Source organism: Oxyura jamaicensis, chromosome 21 (assembly GCF_011077185.1).
Source record: "Oxyura jamaicensis isolate SHBP4307 breed ruddy duck chromosome 21, BPBGC_Ojam_1.0, whole genome shotgun sequence".
Classification (NCBI taxonomy): Eukaryota; Metazoa; Chordata; class Aves; order Anseriformes; family Anatidae; genus Oxyura; species Oxyura jamaicensis.
In genome coordinates this window covers 5,520,568-5,535,798 of record NC_048913.1, presented here as the reverse complement: position 1 = coordinate 5,535,798, position 15,231 = coordinate 5,520,568, and the positions used below count along the sequence as shown (strand labels likewise).

Below are 15,231 nucleotides of genomic sequence, written 5' to 3'. Positions count from 1 at the left end.
TGCAGTTGTGAAGTCAGTAGTTTATCTGGCAGATACATAAATCAGGTTGCCTGATTCTTTTCGCACTGCTGTGGCAGTGCAGCATGCACATGCACCACTGCTGCTTACCCTTTCTGCTTCACCTCTGTAACACCACATTTTGATTCAGAAAGAATGAGTCTTGGTCATGAGCTCTCTTTCTGAAACTCCAGTGTGAGCAATCAATCCAATAATCCTGTGACTTGATTCATTATAATTAACTCCATTTTCACTGTCCTTAGACATTTAACTAATCCCACCAATTAAGAATCAGCTGTCCTTTATGTTCAGTTAATAGCAGACCTGAAGCAGAAGAAGCAGGAGGTCCCCTGTTGACATCTAAAAGCTCTGGCTCAAAATTCATACTTGCTTGTATTGCACATGATTTGCAACATAGCCGTGTTCAAAACACTGCCCAGGATCCTACAAGGATTCTTGTAATATGTGGGGCAATGAATACCTGCTTCACTGAGGATAAAGATCCCTGCAAAATTTCCAGCTTTGCTTTTATTTGCACTTGTCCGTCACAGACCTCAGCTCTTATATTGGAAAGCACTGTGGTATTAAAACCTGGCTTTGATAAAGACTGTGCATGTGGTTCTCATTGGTGTCACACAGACTGGGGTTTGAGAGCTCTGCAATTGACTGTGATCAATTAGGGCCTTTTTCCCTTTATGCTTTCACTGACAATAGCACTGGCAGTACCACCCACTATTCTGCATCTGGGCTGAGGGAGGGGTTGCATTTCTCTCTCTGGGTTAACAAATTGCATCCTTGCTGTCACGGCACAGAGCTGGAGCCAAACTACCTTTATTTACTCCTAATTTTTGGGCTGAGATTGTAAATAAAAATCTAAACAGCTATGGCCAGATGACTGTCAGATTTTGCCTAAACCCTCCTTTACAAATTCCTCTGTTCATGCATCTCCTAGCAGTGCAGGTGTATGTGGGTCAGAACTACTACTGTATTCATAGCATATCTCTGTAGTCATGACTGGGCACTCATATTAGAGGCATAAACCATTATGCTAGCAGCATCTGAGTGAATACACAACGTGGAGTGACACTACAACAGAGTGCAAAATGGAGGTTTGCCTCCCCTAATGGAACACAGGGGGATTTAAGGAAGCTGCATAAAGAGGATTCTGACCAAAGCAACAGGATTAATATTTCTACTCCTACACAAAGTGCTGTAAACATCCAGGTTATGGAATTTAACATTTAAAAGGCGTCACAGCTGTCTCTGATCAGAAGCCAGGGTGCTGGGGATGACAACAGTAGAAAAGAACATCTTTACTGATTAACATTATTCCCATATAACACAGGTAGCCCACATTGCCTTGATACATCGATGAAGTCAGTAGTTACTTAGTAAATTTCAAGAAATTTTCAATATCTGGATAGCTACCAGGCAGAAATAGACTGTTAGCTGCAATTTGAGTGAAGATACTGGGCAATCTAAATACTCAGTTTGGGTAGAGAAATTTTTCTACCAAGTGACACAATTGCTCAGGTTTGATTACCTGAAGTTATCAGTATTACCTGCTGGCCAACTCTCCTATAGGCCCTTCCAGCTCCTGCCCCATCCTTAGGTGCAGTTAAAGAAGCAGAAGAGTTGCACAAAGAATATCTATCATAGCTTTATTTACATATCATGGAAACACACATGCAACATGTCACAGGATTTACTACAACGGAACAGCCTGTTCCTATCTCCTGTTACCAAAAACTTTATTTTTGGCTCACTAGGAAAACTATCACTTCCCCAGAAAGCTCCTAAAAATAATCATTAAAAATAACAGACTTGGCAGGATAACTAATGAGTGAGAGCTGCAGGCTGGGATGTCACGTCCTTGCAGAAACCAGGTTGTTCTGCGGGAACAGGAGAGGCAGGAAGGGATGGGAGTGAATAGTCCCAAAGAAGACAGGTAGGAAGTGGTAGTGTGTAACTGCTAGGGAATATCTGCCTGTAGCAGTGAACAAAGGAGAGAGCAAGAGCAACGTCAGAGGGTCCCCTCTCACCCAGGCAGTCAGCATCCTGCTGATCCATCTTCATCTCCCATCTTTATTTCAACCTGGAGGCTACAAGCTTCCTATCCTCTAAGAACCTGTGATCTTTAAGGAGCATCTACATTTCTTCTCAAACAACAGCTGAAAGGTAAGGCTTAAGCTTTACCTCTCCCCCTTGTCCTGAAGGATCTTTCATATCTTGCCTCTGTTGAGATGAGGAGATGAAACTGCAGAGCCTTCCCCTGCCAGGGCCATCAGACTGGCAGGCAGGATCATCTCCAGCCAACTGGGAGAGGGGGACCCAGGTCAAGGCCAGGAATGTGCTGAGGGAAGGGAAGGGGAATATAGTCCTGGTATGGAGAAGGCTGAGACCACTCTATTTATGATTAACACCAGCCTCAGTCTTGTTGGAGCCTGTCCTGCAGCTTCAGTCATTTGCTTGACTTTCTCTCTAATCCCCGCTGCTAGTTATAAGCAGTTTGACCCCAGCTACTGACCGTCCAGGCAGGAGATAGAGTCCCACCCTCCTAAACATTAATGAACGATCCCTGATCTCCGTTGGCCGTCTCGGGCTCCACACAGCGCCCTTTCCTCCGGGTCACTCTTCGGTTCCGGTGGAATTTGGCGTAACAGCGTAGCCCTGTAGAAAAAAACAAGCATCGTGAGCAGGAGGGACTGAGGCTCATTAGGGCAGTAACATCAAACAGTTAGCTCCCGGCTTCGGTTCATGACAAGACTTGCTGCGGTGGGCACAGACCCAGGCCTGGGAAGCCTGGGTTGTGTCAAATGAGGTGGCAGAGGAATGGCTCACATGGGCAGGGCAGATTAATTCCTTGGCCCTGCTATTTATCCTGCTTGGCTCACTGCTCTGGTTTGGGATTCATTGGCTCTGGCAGAAGGTTTCACTGGCTTTTTGAAATACCAATGAATTATCCCAATTGTTTCCAGTGATTTTATGGAAGCCCTGCTTGGTTTCCCTCTATTACTTCCCATTACTGTCTAAGTGATCTCTCCATTGGGAAATTACCATAGACTTAATGTGCAGCAGCAGCGGCTGGGGAGCTCCCCTTGCTATTTATTTCTCTGAAGCTTCAGGAGAGGAGGGAAGAGACTGAAGTGCTGGGGGGTCTGATCCAAAGCTCACTGCTCATCTCCTTCAATTTCTCTGTTATGGATGCTAGAAGTGCTGGGTCTGAAGGAAGCCATGTGAGATATCTTTGATGAATACTTGGGCGGGGATTTATTTGTTAAAACCCCAAACCAAACATCAGTACATAGTTTCCCATGGCAGTGGAAGGCAATGGGAGCCTCTGGTCAGGCTAACTCACTGGTTTCTGATACTGATATATTTGTGGTACCTATTGTCTGACTTTGTTACAACAGAATGCTTTGTTACAACAGAAAAGGGGAGCGGACAGTGTATGTGCAAGCAACTTCCATGAAAGCCTTGATTTTCGGTAGCCCAGGATCTGATAATTGCAGTTCTTGCCAAGAGCTGACTTATCATCCCAGAAACTGCAACTCTACTTCCAGAGCAGACAGCAACAGTGCCAGCACCTCCAGAGTGGGGAAAGCTGGTGATTTATAGCTTCTGTAATAAGACAGCCCATAAACTGTCCTTGAGTACTTGCACACAGGAGACCCATCTGATGTCACAGGTCAATGAGCAGCCTTTTGGAGTGCATGCCCTGGGCTATGCTGAGATCAGGCTACCTTGAAGTTGCGTTTCTGCCCCTCATTACCAATCCCCCAAGGGCAGTTAGGCTTCCCAGAAAGAGAGCACACAAGATCAGAGCTCTGGCTCTTACCTAAGCATCTTGGCTGTCTTATCTGGACCTTCTGCCTCTGGGGATCTTTTTAGTGCTACAGAAGATTCACATTTGTCATCAACTTACAACTAACTTAGAAATAAAGCAGGGCTGGAGGCAGCACTCATTAGGCTCGCAGAAACACTTTCCTAGGCTAATCTATCAGAATATCCTCTCTAATGAGGACCTTCAAGTGTTGCATGACACGCCCAAGGTGAAGACTATCATTTAACATTACAGCTCCAGGAAATCAGTTGGTTTAACTGGATTAAAAAGTAGGTGAATGACCTGGTCAAAGTCACTAGGTTCTTAAGACAGATCACAAAACTTGGCAGCCAGTGTTCTGGCAGACAAGACACCGTGCCTGGAGCTGATCCTGAACATATTCAGACTAGAAGAGCGCTTTCCAACATCTTCATAATGTAACTGTCTATTAAGGGCTGCTGTGGATTCTCCAAAAAACAGTTTTAAGAAACAGAAATCCATGTCCTGCCCATACCTACTAAATTGTTACAGTTTCAGTTGAAATTAAGTCAGAAATGTCATAGTAAGCATAAACTCGTGTGAAACAAGGATAGTAAGACAGTTTCATAGTATGAGAGACTTCAAAGCCCCATTGAGGTGTTAATATACAGTGGCTTCTTCTGTTAGATAGGTTTGTAGATATCAGGATTCTTTTTTTCCAAGAGAGAAAACAAGATATCCTAGATGACTCACTGGTCATATTGTGAGTCAGTGGCAGGGAAAGGCTAAGAACAGCAGAGCTGGCTTCTATTTTTGCCTAGAAACCGCTATTCCCAGACAACTTGGCCAACTACTAAGCCAGCTGGAAGCAGGGGAGCAAGAAACTGAACTCACCTTCTGTGCACATGCAGTCATCATAGCATTTGTTGTTAAGACCTCGATTGTGTGGTTTGCAGAGGTGCTCACGCAAGTCACAGCAAGAGCCTGCAACACAGGAGCAAAGGTCAGCATAGCTGGTTTACCCCCCTGTAGAACTATGACATCCATGACAGCTCCATCTTACAGACATCATCTGTTCCTGCAACACGCCCTTTGTCCTTCCCTCTGCTTTCTTTTCCCCACTTTCTAACAGTATTAAAAATCAGGATACTTATATTAGAGCCTGGGCTGGATTTCAAACAATTTTGTGTTTGGAGAAATGGCTATCAGGCTGATCCTCACCTGGGAGGCAGTCAAGGTGATGGTCACACGGCTCTCCTTCTGATGACACGGTTTCATTTCCACTGTTGGGGCTCTTACTGCGGCGTTTCTCTATGGGAAAGAATTGATGATGATTGATGCTGGTAGAAAATTTCACACTAGTGTTTTTATTTTGGAGGCTACATCATTCTAGGGTGAAAACAGCCTTAAAGTTCAGGAATCTGAACTCTAAGCCTTTATAGTTTAGTCTTCTCCCTGCTTCTCAACCCTCCATCTAATCATTTTTCCTTCGCCCCAAAACTGTCCATCCAAAATGATAAACATGATAAACAAAATACAATTAGCATTATGCTTTTTTGCTCTTTTCCTGCCTCTATGATCTCATATCCTTCAGCAATTCACCTTCTGTGAACACTAACCATAGGCAAAGATTTACAGAACGACTTCTGGGAAAGAAGATGGGGAGCTCAGCAATGTAAGTTTAGCACCTTTCTTTTTAGCTGATGGCCACATTTCTGGTTTGAGGTCCTCATAGTCTGTCCAGTCAAAGAGTGCCATATCTAAGGTGGGCATCACATCCCCATCTTGCCTGAGGCGGGCCTGCAAACCACGAGAAACCAAAGAGACAATGAATTACACTTCTGTAGTTACACTGAAGCATCTGCAAATTTTCCATGTGCTTTCAGACCTTAATGAGGTTTCATAATTCCCCAACCCTCACCCCCATCTTGTCCACTGGGGATTCTTAGCATCTCATTTTCAGAAGAAAAGAGCCTTCTCTTGTTCCAGCTGAAACCAAGAGGGAAGCTGGTTATACATGAGGAAGAAAGGCCAGCAAGGAGCATTAGAACATGCTGCCTCTCCTGCCAAGTGCTACTACTGCCTTTCCACTCCTTGAAGCTGGATGAAGATGGCTAGCTAAGGGAGAGATAGGGCCTGGAAGAGAAGTGACTGAAGGAACTGTTTGTGGCGTGCTTAGATGTGTCCAAGACAGAGAGCTGCCTCTGAGGGATGGCTTTGGTGTTACCTCTAACTGAAAAAGAAGAAATTGGACCTTAGCTGCAGGAGATTTCTGTCTGCAGAGGTACAGTGCAGTTACCTGTTGTCTCTTTACCTGTGACCGTGGTGATGTGGCTGGAAGAACAGGAGGCTCTTCTGTGGAAACAACTAGCTCCAGTGCAGTGAAGAGAAGCATGGTAGGAGTGAGACTTGTAGCTTCCTCTGCCTGGAGGTTCTGAAACTGTTCTTCAAAGCTTTCAGGCTTCTTGTACAAGGAGCTTGGCCCAGCATCAGGAGTCTTCCCTGCAGAGGACAACAGGTACAGCAGTATTAGCTTGCTCACCCCTCTCCTCTCTGCATGCCATGGAAAAAATTGAGTCAAAGGAATCCAGACTTCATCCAGCCACTGCCTAGCTTTTTACCAACCTGAGCTGCTGCTGAGACCTGTGTAAAGCAGTCATGTGCTATTAAAGTGATAGATCAGGCCTAGAGTAGATGCACCTTGATTCTTACATGCTGAAATCAGACATATCTTCAAGAAAGTGCAGTTATGTATATTTCTTACTTAAGAATTGATTGATTTCTTCCTAAGGAAAATGAGAATCTTCAAGATTTCTTGAAGCTATAAGCATAGCAAGCCAATTATTTTATAACAACCCCTGTTGTCTGGTCCTGGAAATACAGAATGCACCTGATTAACCATTTTTAAACCAATGGTTTAAGCTTCTGCAAATTCCTGTAAACACATTCTTACTTCATTTTAAGAGTGAGTTATTTCTATCTCTCTCAAGTTGGAACCAACCTAGCTTGAAATAAGAATAACCTTACAGCTTGATCCAGGCTTTTGCAAGGTATTAATTTTAATACAGATCTTAAGTTATACCTAAATATACAACTTAAGATACGAGGCCTATTTTGTAGTCTGCAAATATTGCTTCAAACCAGCTTTGTTGCGTGCTCTTATACATTGCTTAATGCGAGTTGTTTACTCAGTCCCCTGAGAAAACAATAGAGCTCTTCTTACTGATGCAGGGAGGGGTGATAGCTGGAAGGCAGGGACACTGACACCCAACTTGTCAAATGGTGCGGACTGACACAGATTGCCTGGCTTTAATAGAACTAAAGATTTACCACACTGAGCACACCATACCGCAGAGACACACACCCACAACTTGACCTGTGAAGGAAAGCAGTCCCTGTCAAAAACTTTTAGCAACATTTTCAGCCGTATTTTAACATAATTACTGCAATTTCACATGTGCAAAAGCTATATTTTTCATAGTTCAGCATAAGCACAGAAGAATACAAGCTGTGATGAAAAGAAATTGATCTTCAAGCTAAGGGTTTTTTTGTTGATGTTCTAATTATTTTAGTTCTGGTCATGTTTCGAAGTCAGTGGAGAGACTGAGCATGGCTTGAAGATGTTTCTTCATAAATTGAACCACTTGCTTAAAAGCCAACAAAACAAAGCAGGCCACCCCAAACCAACCCCCCCCCAGTCCTAGGAGCTTTCAGAGCTCTCCCCTGTAAGGCAAACCAGGTCATTTTCAGAAAATTGCAGCCAGCAGTAAAAACCTCCAGTTCTGGAGTTCCCTCTTTTCTTGTGCCTCTTTTGTTTGGCCGATTTCTCCCCCGAGCAGGCACACACCCCACACCCTCTGCACACCCATGTGGCTCTACCACAGTTGCAGCTTCTTGCGCCCGCACACAACAGAGGCTTGTTTCAAGCGACCCAACAACCTCAGCTTCCCTCGGAGCTCAAATACCTCTGTGGTGTTTCAGCCTGTCCCTGCGGCTGTGTCGCCGTTGTTCTCTGTTCTGCTTCTTCCCTCTCTCAGACCCAGGGGACTGGTTCTCCCTCTCGGGATGTGGGAACTCAAAACCCAGGAACACATCCTTGTCCTGTTTCAGGGCTGCTGGCTGTCCTGCCACCGGTTCTTCCACGGCTGAAGCTCCGCTACCGGTCCTGAAGGCCTCCTCCACAGCCGGCTGCCCTCTAGGAGGCATGGCATGGGCCCTCTCTTTCTTGGCCAAGCCATGCTTGTGGTGGTGCCCGCTTCTGGGCTGCTGCAGCCACATCTCTTGGTTTTGAAGATGGTTCTTGTTCTCTGGAACATTTTTTAGCTTTGTGCCAGGGTCCAGGGAGACTGTAATACTGATGTCAGAAAGAACCAGCACACACAGGAGAAGAAAAGTGGAGAAGAAGGTGGAAGAAGTTGCCATAATCCTGGGTGCTCTGCCTCACCTGTAATTAAAACAAACAACAACAAAACACATTAAGCAACCAGCTTCAAGGAACTGTGAAGGCAACCAAGAATCAAACCTAGGACAACTTCGATGACAACTCTTAAGGTGTCGAGAGCTGACAGAGAGCTTTTCCCTCCTCCCTTATCTCCTCTCCCAGCCCTGTTTACAGCAGCTGAGACACACGTGCAAGGCCTGCAGGGCTGAGAGGTCCCAGTTTCATGTGCAAATGAGGGCCATCAATCAGCAGGACATCTCCCTTTGATTGCTGACTAGCTCCCCTACCCTCCCATTCACAGCCTGCCATCTGAGGGGCTGGCTCCTGCAGGCCTCAGCCCCCGAGCTGCCTGCACAGCACCAGCTGTCAGGCTGGGCCAGTTCGATGCCAGGTTGGCATCCTGGGGCTGGCTGGCACCAGGTCTTCCCCCTCAGCCCCCCCACAGCTGGCTTCCTTGCAATGAAGATGTCAAGACGAACAGAACCGGAGACAGATGGTGGCCTCGCAGGACCAGCAACAGCCCTGAGCAACCCGAGACAGAGAGGCGTGATGCACACACATACCGCTTCAGGCTGCCTGAAAACGGTCAAGGGAAGAAAAAAAAAACACTGCAAATTTTGTGCTGATATCTCTGGAGCAGAAAAACAAATCTGCTGTCAGCAGAGCAGGGGATGCTGGTCAAGGGGAAGGAAGGCAGGCTGAATTTTCTCTAGCTCGTGCTTCTTCCCTCCCTGACCCCGCACAAGTCTCTTCACCTCACCCACCAGGTGAGGCTCTCACTGGGAGGGTAACTCAAGTCCAAAGACCACTGAGACCAAGTCCCTTATCACAGTGGCTACAGAGTATGCTCATTGACTCTGCTTCAGTAGAGTATTTTCAAGGGTCTTTCTTCATCCCTGTGCTTGTGTTATGAGACATGGCTTTGGGATATTGCACAAGTTAGAAACTTCTCTAATTAGGTCATTCTTCCCTGCCCTTTCCCGCAAATAACTCAGCATTTTTAGTGAGCCTTTCACTTTCAGGTAGCTTTCTTGGACTGTACTGCCCAATCCAGGCAGTACGAAGGCATGTTTAGAGCTAGAGCTCCCCATGACACTCAGAAAAGCAGTCCTCTGCTTACTTTGAGAAATAATGTCACAAAGCTCTTCACAGCCCCAGCTCTTCACTCAATCCCCTCCTCCAACCTTTCCTTCTCTTTGACCAGCCATTGTCACTTGTGTCACCTGTGAAGGGGAACATCCTTTGAAGCCCATCTCACTGCCTTTTTGTAGAGCTGACAGGAAACATCCTTTCTTCTTTTCTTTCAACCCATGAAGTGCATGTGAAGTGTTTTGAGTCAGTAGAACCTCTGCCATCGTAGCAGCCCCAGCTTCATGGAGCATCTGGAGGGCTTATAGATGTCTCCATCCTCTTAACCAAAAAGCCTGCTCACTCATCCACCAGCACATTCTGCCTTTACAAGACACATCTCTGCTACTGCTTAGAGACTGGGAGCAAAATTTCAGTCCAGACCCCTCCAGAAAGAAGGAGGCAGCACAGGGGCCTTTTCTTTAATGCAGAGCCTGAAAAGCAGATCTGTCCACTGGACACAAAAGACAACGAACTGCTAGTTGAGAACTGATTTGGGAGGTGCTGAGTAGCTCATTTCCTGAGGCATAACACTAAAAAATGGCATTTTATTGGCAGCTACCTGAGACAAAGGAAAACCAGACTGACAGCTAAATCTATTAGCAGAGCACTTGAAGTTCCTGCTTCAAAACCAGTGTAACAAATAGCAGCCAAGCAAAACCCAAGCTCTGCGTCCAGTCTTTTTTTTTTTTTTTTCCTTCTAGGATTTTCTCTTTAAAAACCAGAGCAAATCAGCTGGATCTAGGCATCACACAGCCCAATTCAAAGAGCTGGAAACATCTCCATCTATAGGCAAAATGCCAACAGGAGAGAACAAGTGTGAAGAAAATGCGAGGCAGGTGCCTCCAATCTCAGGCACACAGACACAGGCCCTTTGAAGATGAACCTGACAGACACATTAGCAACAGATCCTAGTTTCCAGCAGGAGCCAGAGAACAGCTAGATGCTGCAGGGCAGTTAAACAGAAGGTCTGCTTCAAAGTGCAGGGGGCATTCGTTTAAGCTGCTCAGCTGGCTTGTTGGCATGACACAGCATGAAAGTGCAGCCAGAGCACATGGGTTGCCTCAGCTCTGTGCTGGCTCAGAGGGCAGGCTAATATGATGCATGACTGTCGCTGGGAATGTTGCATTAATAATGCACATAAATGACTAATAACGCATTGATAATGCACCTGTACTGCACTTTTGTCCTGGGAGCTCTGAGCTGTTAGCCCAACCAAAATAGTGCATGGACCAGTTTTGTTACCTTGTATTAATGTGACCTGTGCTAGAGGGACAGAGGTCCCAGCCTTCTCTTTAACAGGTGCTTCTATGCTGTGATCTGTCTGTAACTTCAGAAAGCTCTTCCTACCTCCTCATTTTTTTCTTGCCCTATAAAGGCTGTAAAATTCACGCTTCCACAAGACAGCTAGATGACAAAACAACATCTCAGGTTCTTCTCTTCAGTGCTCAGGTTCCTCAATGTCTAAGTACCAAAGCGAACTCCACCCTGTCCTCTCTCAGGAGTGCAGTCCACGAAAGAAGTCGGTGCTAGCCCAGGACTTGCAGATAGAGAAGACAGCACTGTTCTCACTGTGCTGATGCACCTTTTCTGTAAAAGGTGAAGTTCTGCCCTGAGCGAGGCATATGTCAGGAGGATAGATGTCTGGCCTTGTAAGGAGACACCTTTACTAAATTGCCTTGAACCAAACATACGTTGTATCAAATTCAAAAATCCTCTATCCCTAAATCCTTAGGGATAGGGTATTAATAAAGGGAATAGCCAACATACTTACCTGCTCCTGCAGTTCTCCACTACACCAGACCTGCAACCTCTTTACTTAACCCAGCACTTTGCACTTCCTTTATGTGCCCTCACGATTACAAACCACCTGCTTCTTGAAGTAGCAAATCTGCCTACTAGCAAGAAAATGTGTAAAGCAAAGATAAGGGCTTAGAGCTACCTGGGGTGCAGGCTCGGGGCTGATGAATGAGTTGCAGTGCTGTCTCTCAGCCAATACTTCTGATCTATTTTGGGTTGGTAGTGGATAGTCACAACCCTGTAAGGGAAATTAAATTTTTTTTTGCATCTTGGGTAATTTTCCCCGTGGGCAGTTTCCTTCTGTGGACTCACTGATATAATTACTATTACTCTGCTCTCTGCTTGTAATCTTGCAAGGCAGCCAGGGACTGAATGGGAACCCAGAAACTTGGCCATGTTTTCTCCCTGTAAATACAGCTTTGTCACCTTGGTGTGGAAGCAGGCTCTGCTGCTGTATTTGTTTTTTATTTGACAAAGTGCTAACATCAGATCATCTTTTATAAATCTGACTTAAAACATGGTACCTGATAGTCCTGACTTTAACCTTTCACATACATCCTTCACGTCACATTGAAGATGAACAAAACGCACACAGAAATAGAGAATATGGAGATCCTTTATCACCACAGATGATGCAGTTTCTATGGCCAAGAGCCGAACCCAAGCACGTACTGTGGGCCAGATTTCTCTTTGGCTCTGATAAACTCAGACTTTGGCAGGAGTGCCTAAAGATTTCCTGGACTGCAGATAACCCCAAGCTGCAGCAACAAAGTGTACGTGCATCAACATGGGTGTTGTGTGTATGTGCATGTGTGGCACAGATGACAGACAATAAACCCAGCTTCGTGTGCCAGGCTCTCTGTAAATAAGAAGCCATAGGGTGATGGATGGGCTTGGGAAGGCCTGGAGCAGAATGGAAGGGGTAGGCTCTATGGTAGCTGACATGCAGAGAGCTGGCTGGAGCCAGGAGGATGGCATTGTGCAGATAAATGAGATTTCACTTCCCTGCTGGGTCTCTTTCCATCTGTTTTTCTGTTTCTGGAGGCAAATGCTGAGAAGCTTCATACATAACCTGCCAGAAGACCCTCCCATTTCCAAGGGACATCCCCCCCCAGTTTTCTAGGGTCTCCAAAAGCAAACAGGAAATTTTATATGTCCCCTTCTCTTTTCTTCCCCCAGGTAAAGATATCGCTTTCTTTATCTCCAGCATTTCTTGCACACTCACTTTGTAAAGGATATTTTTTTCCTGCTGCCTCAGACATATTTGGGACGATGGAGCAGCAATGTCCCCAGATCACAGATTGCCAGTCCTTTTGGGTCCCTCCTCTTCAGAGCTGTCCTCCTCCTCTCCTAGGTTGCCTATATCCATTGTCACCTTTCCTCCCAACCCTGCCTTTCATACTTATCTGATTCCAGTTTCCTTGTCCCTCACGACTGCATTTGGTGTGAGAGACTTTCCTTCGGCAGATATTTAGGCTCGGCTACTTGAATCCCACCATCACCCTTTGAAATGCTTTCATTTTGCTTATTTTCTCTCACTTTCTGCCATCGCTGAACAGCGCCCTGCTGTAGAAAGGGCTAAGTTCAGGTTTATTCCATGCACTAACGGCACAAGAGACAGGACACAGGCTTAAGCTCGCAGGGGGTTAAGCAGTAGCTGTAGTTAGCCCTGTGCCTCCACAAAACATCTCCCCAAGGCAGCCCGTATCCAGTACCCACTTGAAACGTAGCTCATTCCCCATTAGTTGAAGGGCTGGAACTAGGACTCTCTTTTTGCTGCCACACTGGCCCAGGTGATCCTGTCCTCTCACTGCTCGGCTCTGGCTGGCAGACTGTGCTCTGCCCTCCCGACCCCCGAGGACCAAAGTGGCTTACTCACCCAGCACAGCCCAGGAAACACCCTCTCCTGCAGCCCAGACCTGTGAGGAAGCTGGCAGTTTTACACCAGCCAGTAGTAAGTCACCCTGAGCTCTAGCACCCTAGCTCTGATGATCGCTGGACACCTTGCAAATCCTTCAACTCACTCCATGCCTCTCACCTTGTACCGCAGCAGTGCCACCCTTTCTCCTGTGCCTGCCCTGGCCCGCATGGAGCACTTCCCTGCTCACAGCTCAGTGCTCAGACAGGGAGGGCGCAGCCTCCAGGGACAGAGCAGCCCAGCAAGCCACTGTTTTGAAGTGGAAGAGAGGCACACAAATGAATATGCAGTACCCTCTGCTCTGCTTCCCTCTGGGACTTCACAGAGTGGCTGACACAGCCATCACAGGCAACCTGCTATCAACCAGAGGCTCCTCTACCCAATAATGAGATTAAAATAGCAATGAGGCTGAGATTAGCATCCAAGATATAGTCGCTTGCTGTCAGCACAGCAGAGAAGACTCTCCAGTTTAATGCACAATGCCTAGTGACAAATGAGACACAGTCAATAGCAAAGGTCACTGCTCACCCGGCTGGAAAGCACCCGCCGGTGTGACAGGGAGGAGAGGGGCAGGTTTGGCCCAGTCCTCACTGTGGGGAGCGGTGGACGTGTCCCCAAGTGGCAGAACAGTTAGGCTGTGCTTTCAACGTTGTTCCTTGTGTGTCATTCTCACTTTGAACCAAAACGTGTAGGATTAATGCCTCCTTCTGCAAGGGAGAGGAGATGGAAATACAAAACCATTTCCATTAAATCCTCCAGTTGACGGAAGACTTCAGGTGTGAATTGGATAAATGTCACTTAAATCCTACATGATGAATTACTGGCTGTAATAAGCCATTAACTGATGCCAAATTGGTTTAATTCAGAAAGAAGATCTCACTTTTATCAACAGAGGAAGAGTGGAGAATAAACCCGTGGGTACTCAGGGGCTCCACGCGCGGCTCTGCAGACACAATGACGGAGGGAAAAGCTTCCCTCACCCCTCGGCCACTTTCCTCAGCTCCGAGCCGGGACGTACCCCCGGGGTGCGCTGGGGGCTCAGCACCCACCTAGGCGAACGACGGTGCCTCTGGTGCCAGGGAAGGGGCCAGCGGTGTCCCAGCCGTGTCGCTGCGCATCCTGCGCCCCGAGGGCGAGCGGGGTGGCGGGACCGCGAGCACCGGGAGGCTGCTCCCCGGCACGGCGACAATAGGCACGGCCGAAGGGACCGAAGGGACTCGCACTTCGGGAGGGTGCCCGGCTCTCCCACCAACCCCCCAGCTCCCAGCTCCGCGCGATGCCGCCGCCGCCGCCACCCGAGGCACCGCGGGCATCCCGGCGGCGGGGATGGGGGTCCCCGGCCCCCCAGCCTTTGTTTCCTCCGGGGCGCACGGAAAGTGGGAAAGTGCCACCCTCCCCTCGCCCCCCATCCCCGCGAATACAACGGGGAAAAAAAAAAAAAAAAAAAAAAAAAAGCTCGGCGGAGCATGCAGCCCGCTGCCTACCTGTCCGCAGCTCCTGGCGTGCGCCGAGCCCGGCAGGCAGGGCAGGGCCGGCAGGGGCTGTGCGTGCAGCAGGAGGGGAGGGGAACGGGTCTGCGGGGGGGCAGGGGGTGTGCAAAGCCGGCAGGAGGAGGAGGAGGAGGAGGAGGAGGAGACGACGGGGTTGGGGGGGAGGCAGTGGGGGAATGCGCGGAGGAACCGGGGACGTCGGGAATCCCGGGGGACCGGGGTGCAGGGGAGGGGTGCGCGGTGCGAGGGCCATGGTGCGAGGGAGGTGGGGGGGCGCGGGGGCTGCCGGCGGCAGCGGGGCACACAAAGGACGGAGACAAAGGCGGGGAAGCCCCGGCCGGGCCCCGCTCACCTGCCCGCCGCCGAGCGGGGGGTCCCAGCCCGGTTGTCCCGCTCCCCGCAGGGGGGACCCCGGCGTTAGGGCAGCGGGGGACGGGCGGCAGGCGGGCCCCGCTCCCTGCAGCCCCGCGGCGGCGGCGGGGGCAGCTGCGGGACGCGGGGACTCCCGCCCCCCGGGAATCCCCGGGGCTGGGGACCGGGACTAGGACCGGGACCGGCAGCAGGAGCAGCCCAGTACCCCTCCTCCCCGTTTTCCCGCCACCAGGGGGCGCGCCACCTGCCCGCCGCGTGACGTCACAGGCGCGCGCCGCCGCGC

General features: G+C 48.5%; 1 protein-coding gene across 3 annotated transcripts; it reads right to left on the bottom strand.

Moving 5' to 3' along the window:
* Positions 1–1,632: 1,632 nt before the first annotated feature.
* DRAXIN (dorsal inhibitory axon guidance protein) lies at positions 1,633–15,158 on the bottom strand. Of its 3 annotated transcripts, none has more exons than XM_035344470.1 (7): positions 14,929–15,158; positions 7,765–8,243; positions 6,114–6,301; positions 5,488–5,599; positions 5,021–5,110; positions 4,694–4,783; positions 1,633–2,667 (listed from the first exon to the last, which is right to left on the bottom strand). In XM_035344470.1, exons 2-7 carry the CDS (start codon positions 8,219–8,221, stop codon positions 2,555–2,557), a joined length of 1,050 nt encoding a protein of 349 aa, XP_035200361.1. In that variant the 5' UTR covers positions 8,222–8,243; positions 14,929–15,158; the 3' UTR covers positions 1,633–2,554. The 3 variants fall into 3 exon arrangements, with proteins under 3 accessions (XP_035200361.1, XP_035200359.1, XP_035200360.1); XM_035344468.1 differs by lacking the exon at positions 14,929–15,158 and adding an exon at positions 14,571–14,720; XM_035344469.1 differs by lacking the exon at positions 14,929–15,158 and adding an exon at positions 11,143–11,197.
* Positions 15,159–15,231: the final 73 nt, after the last annotated feature.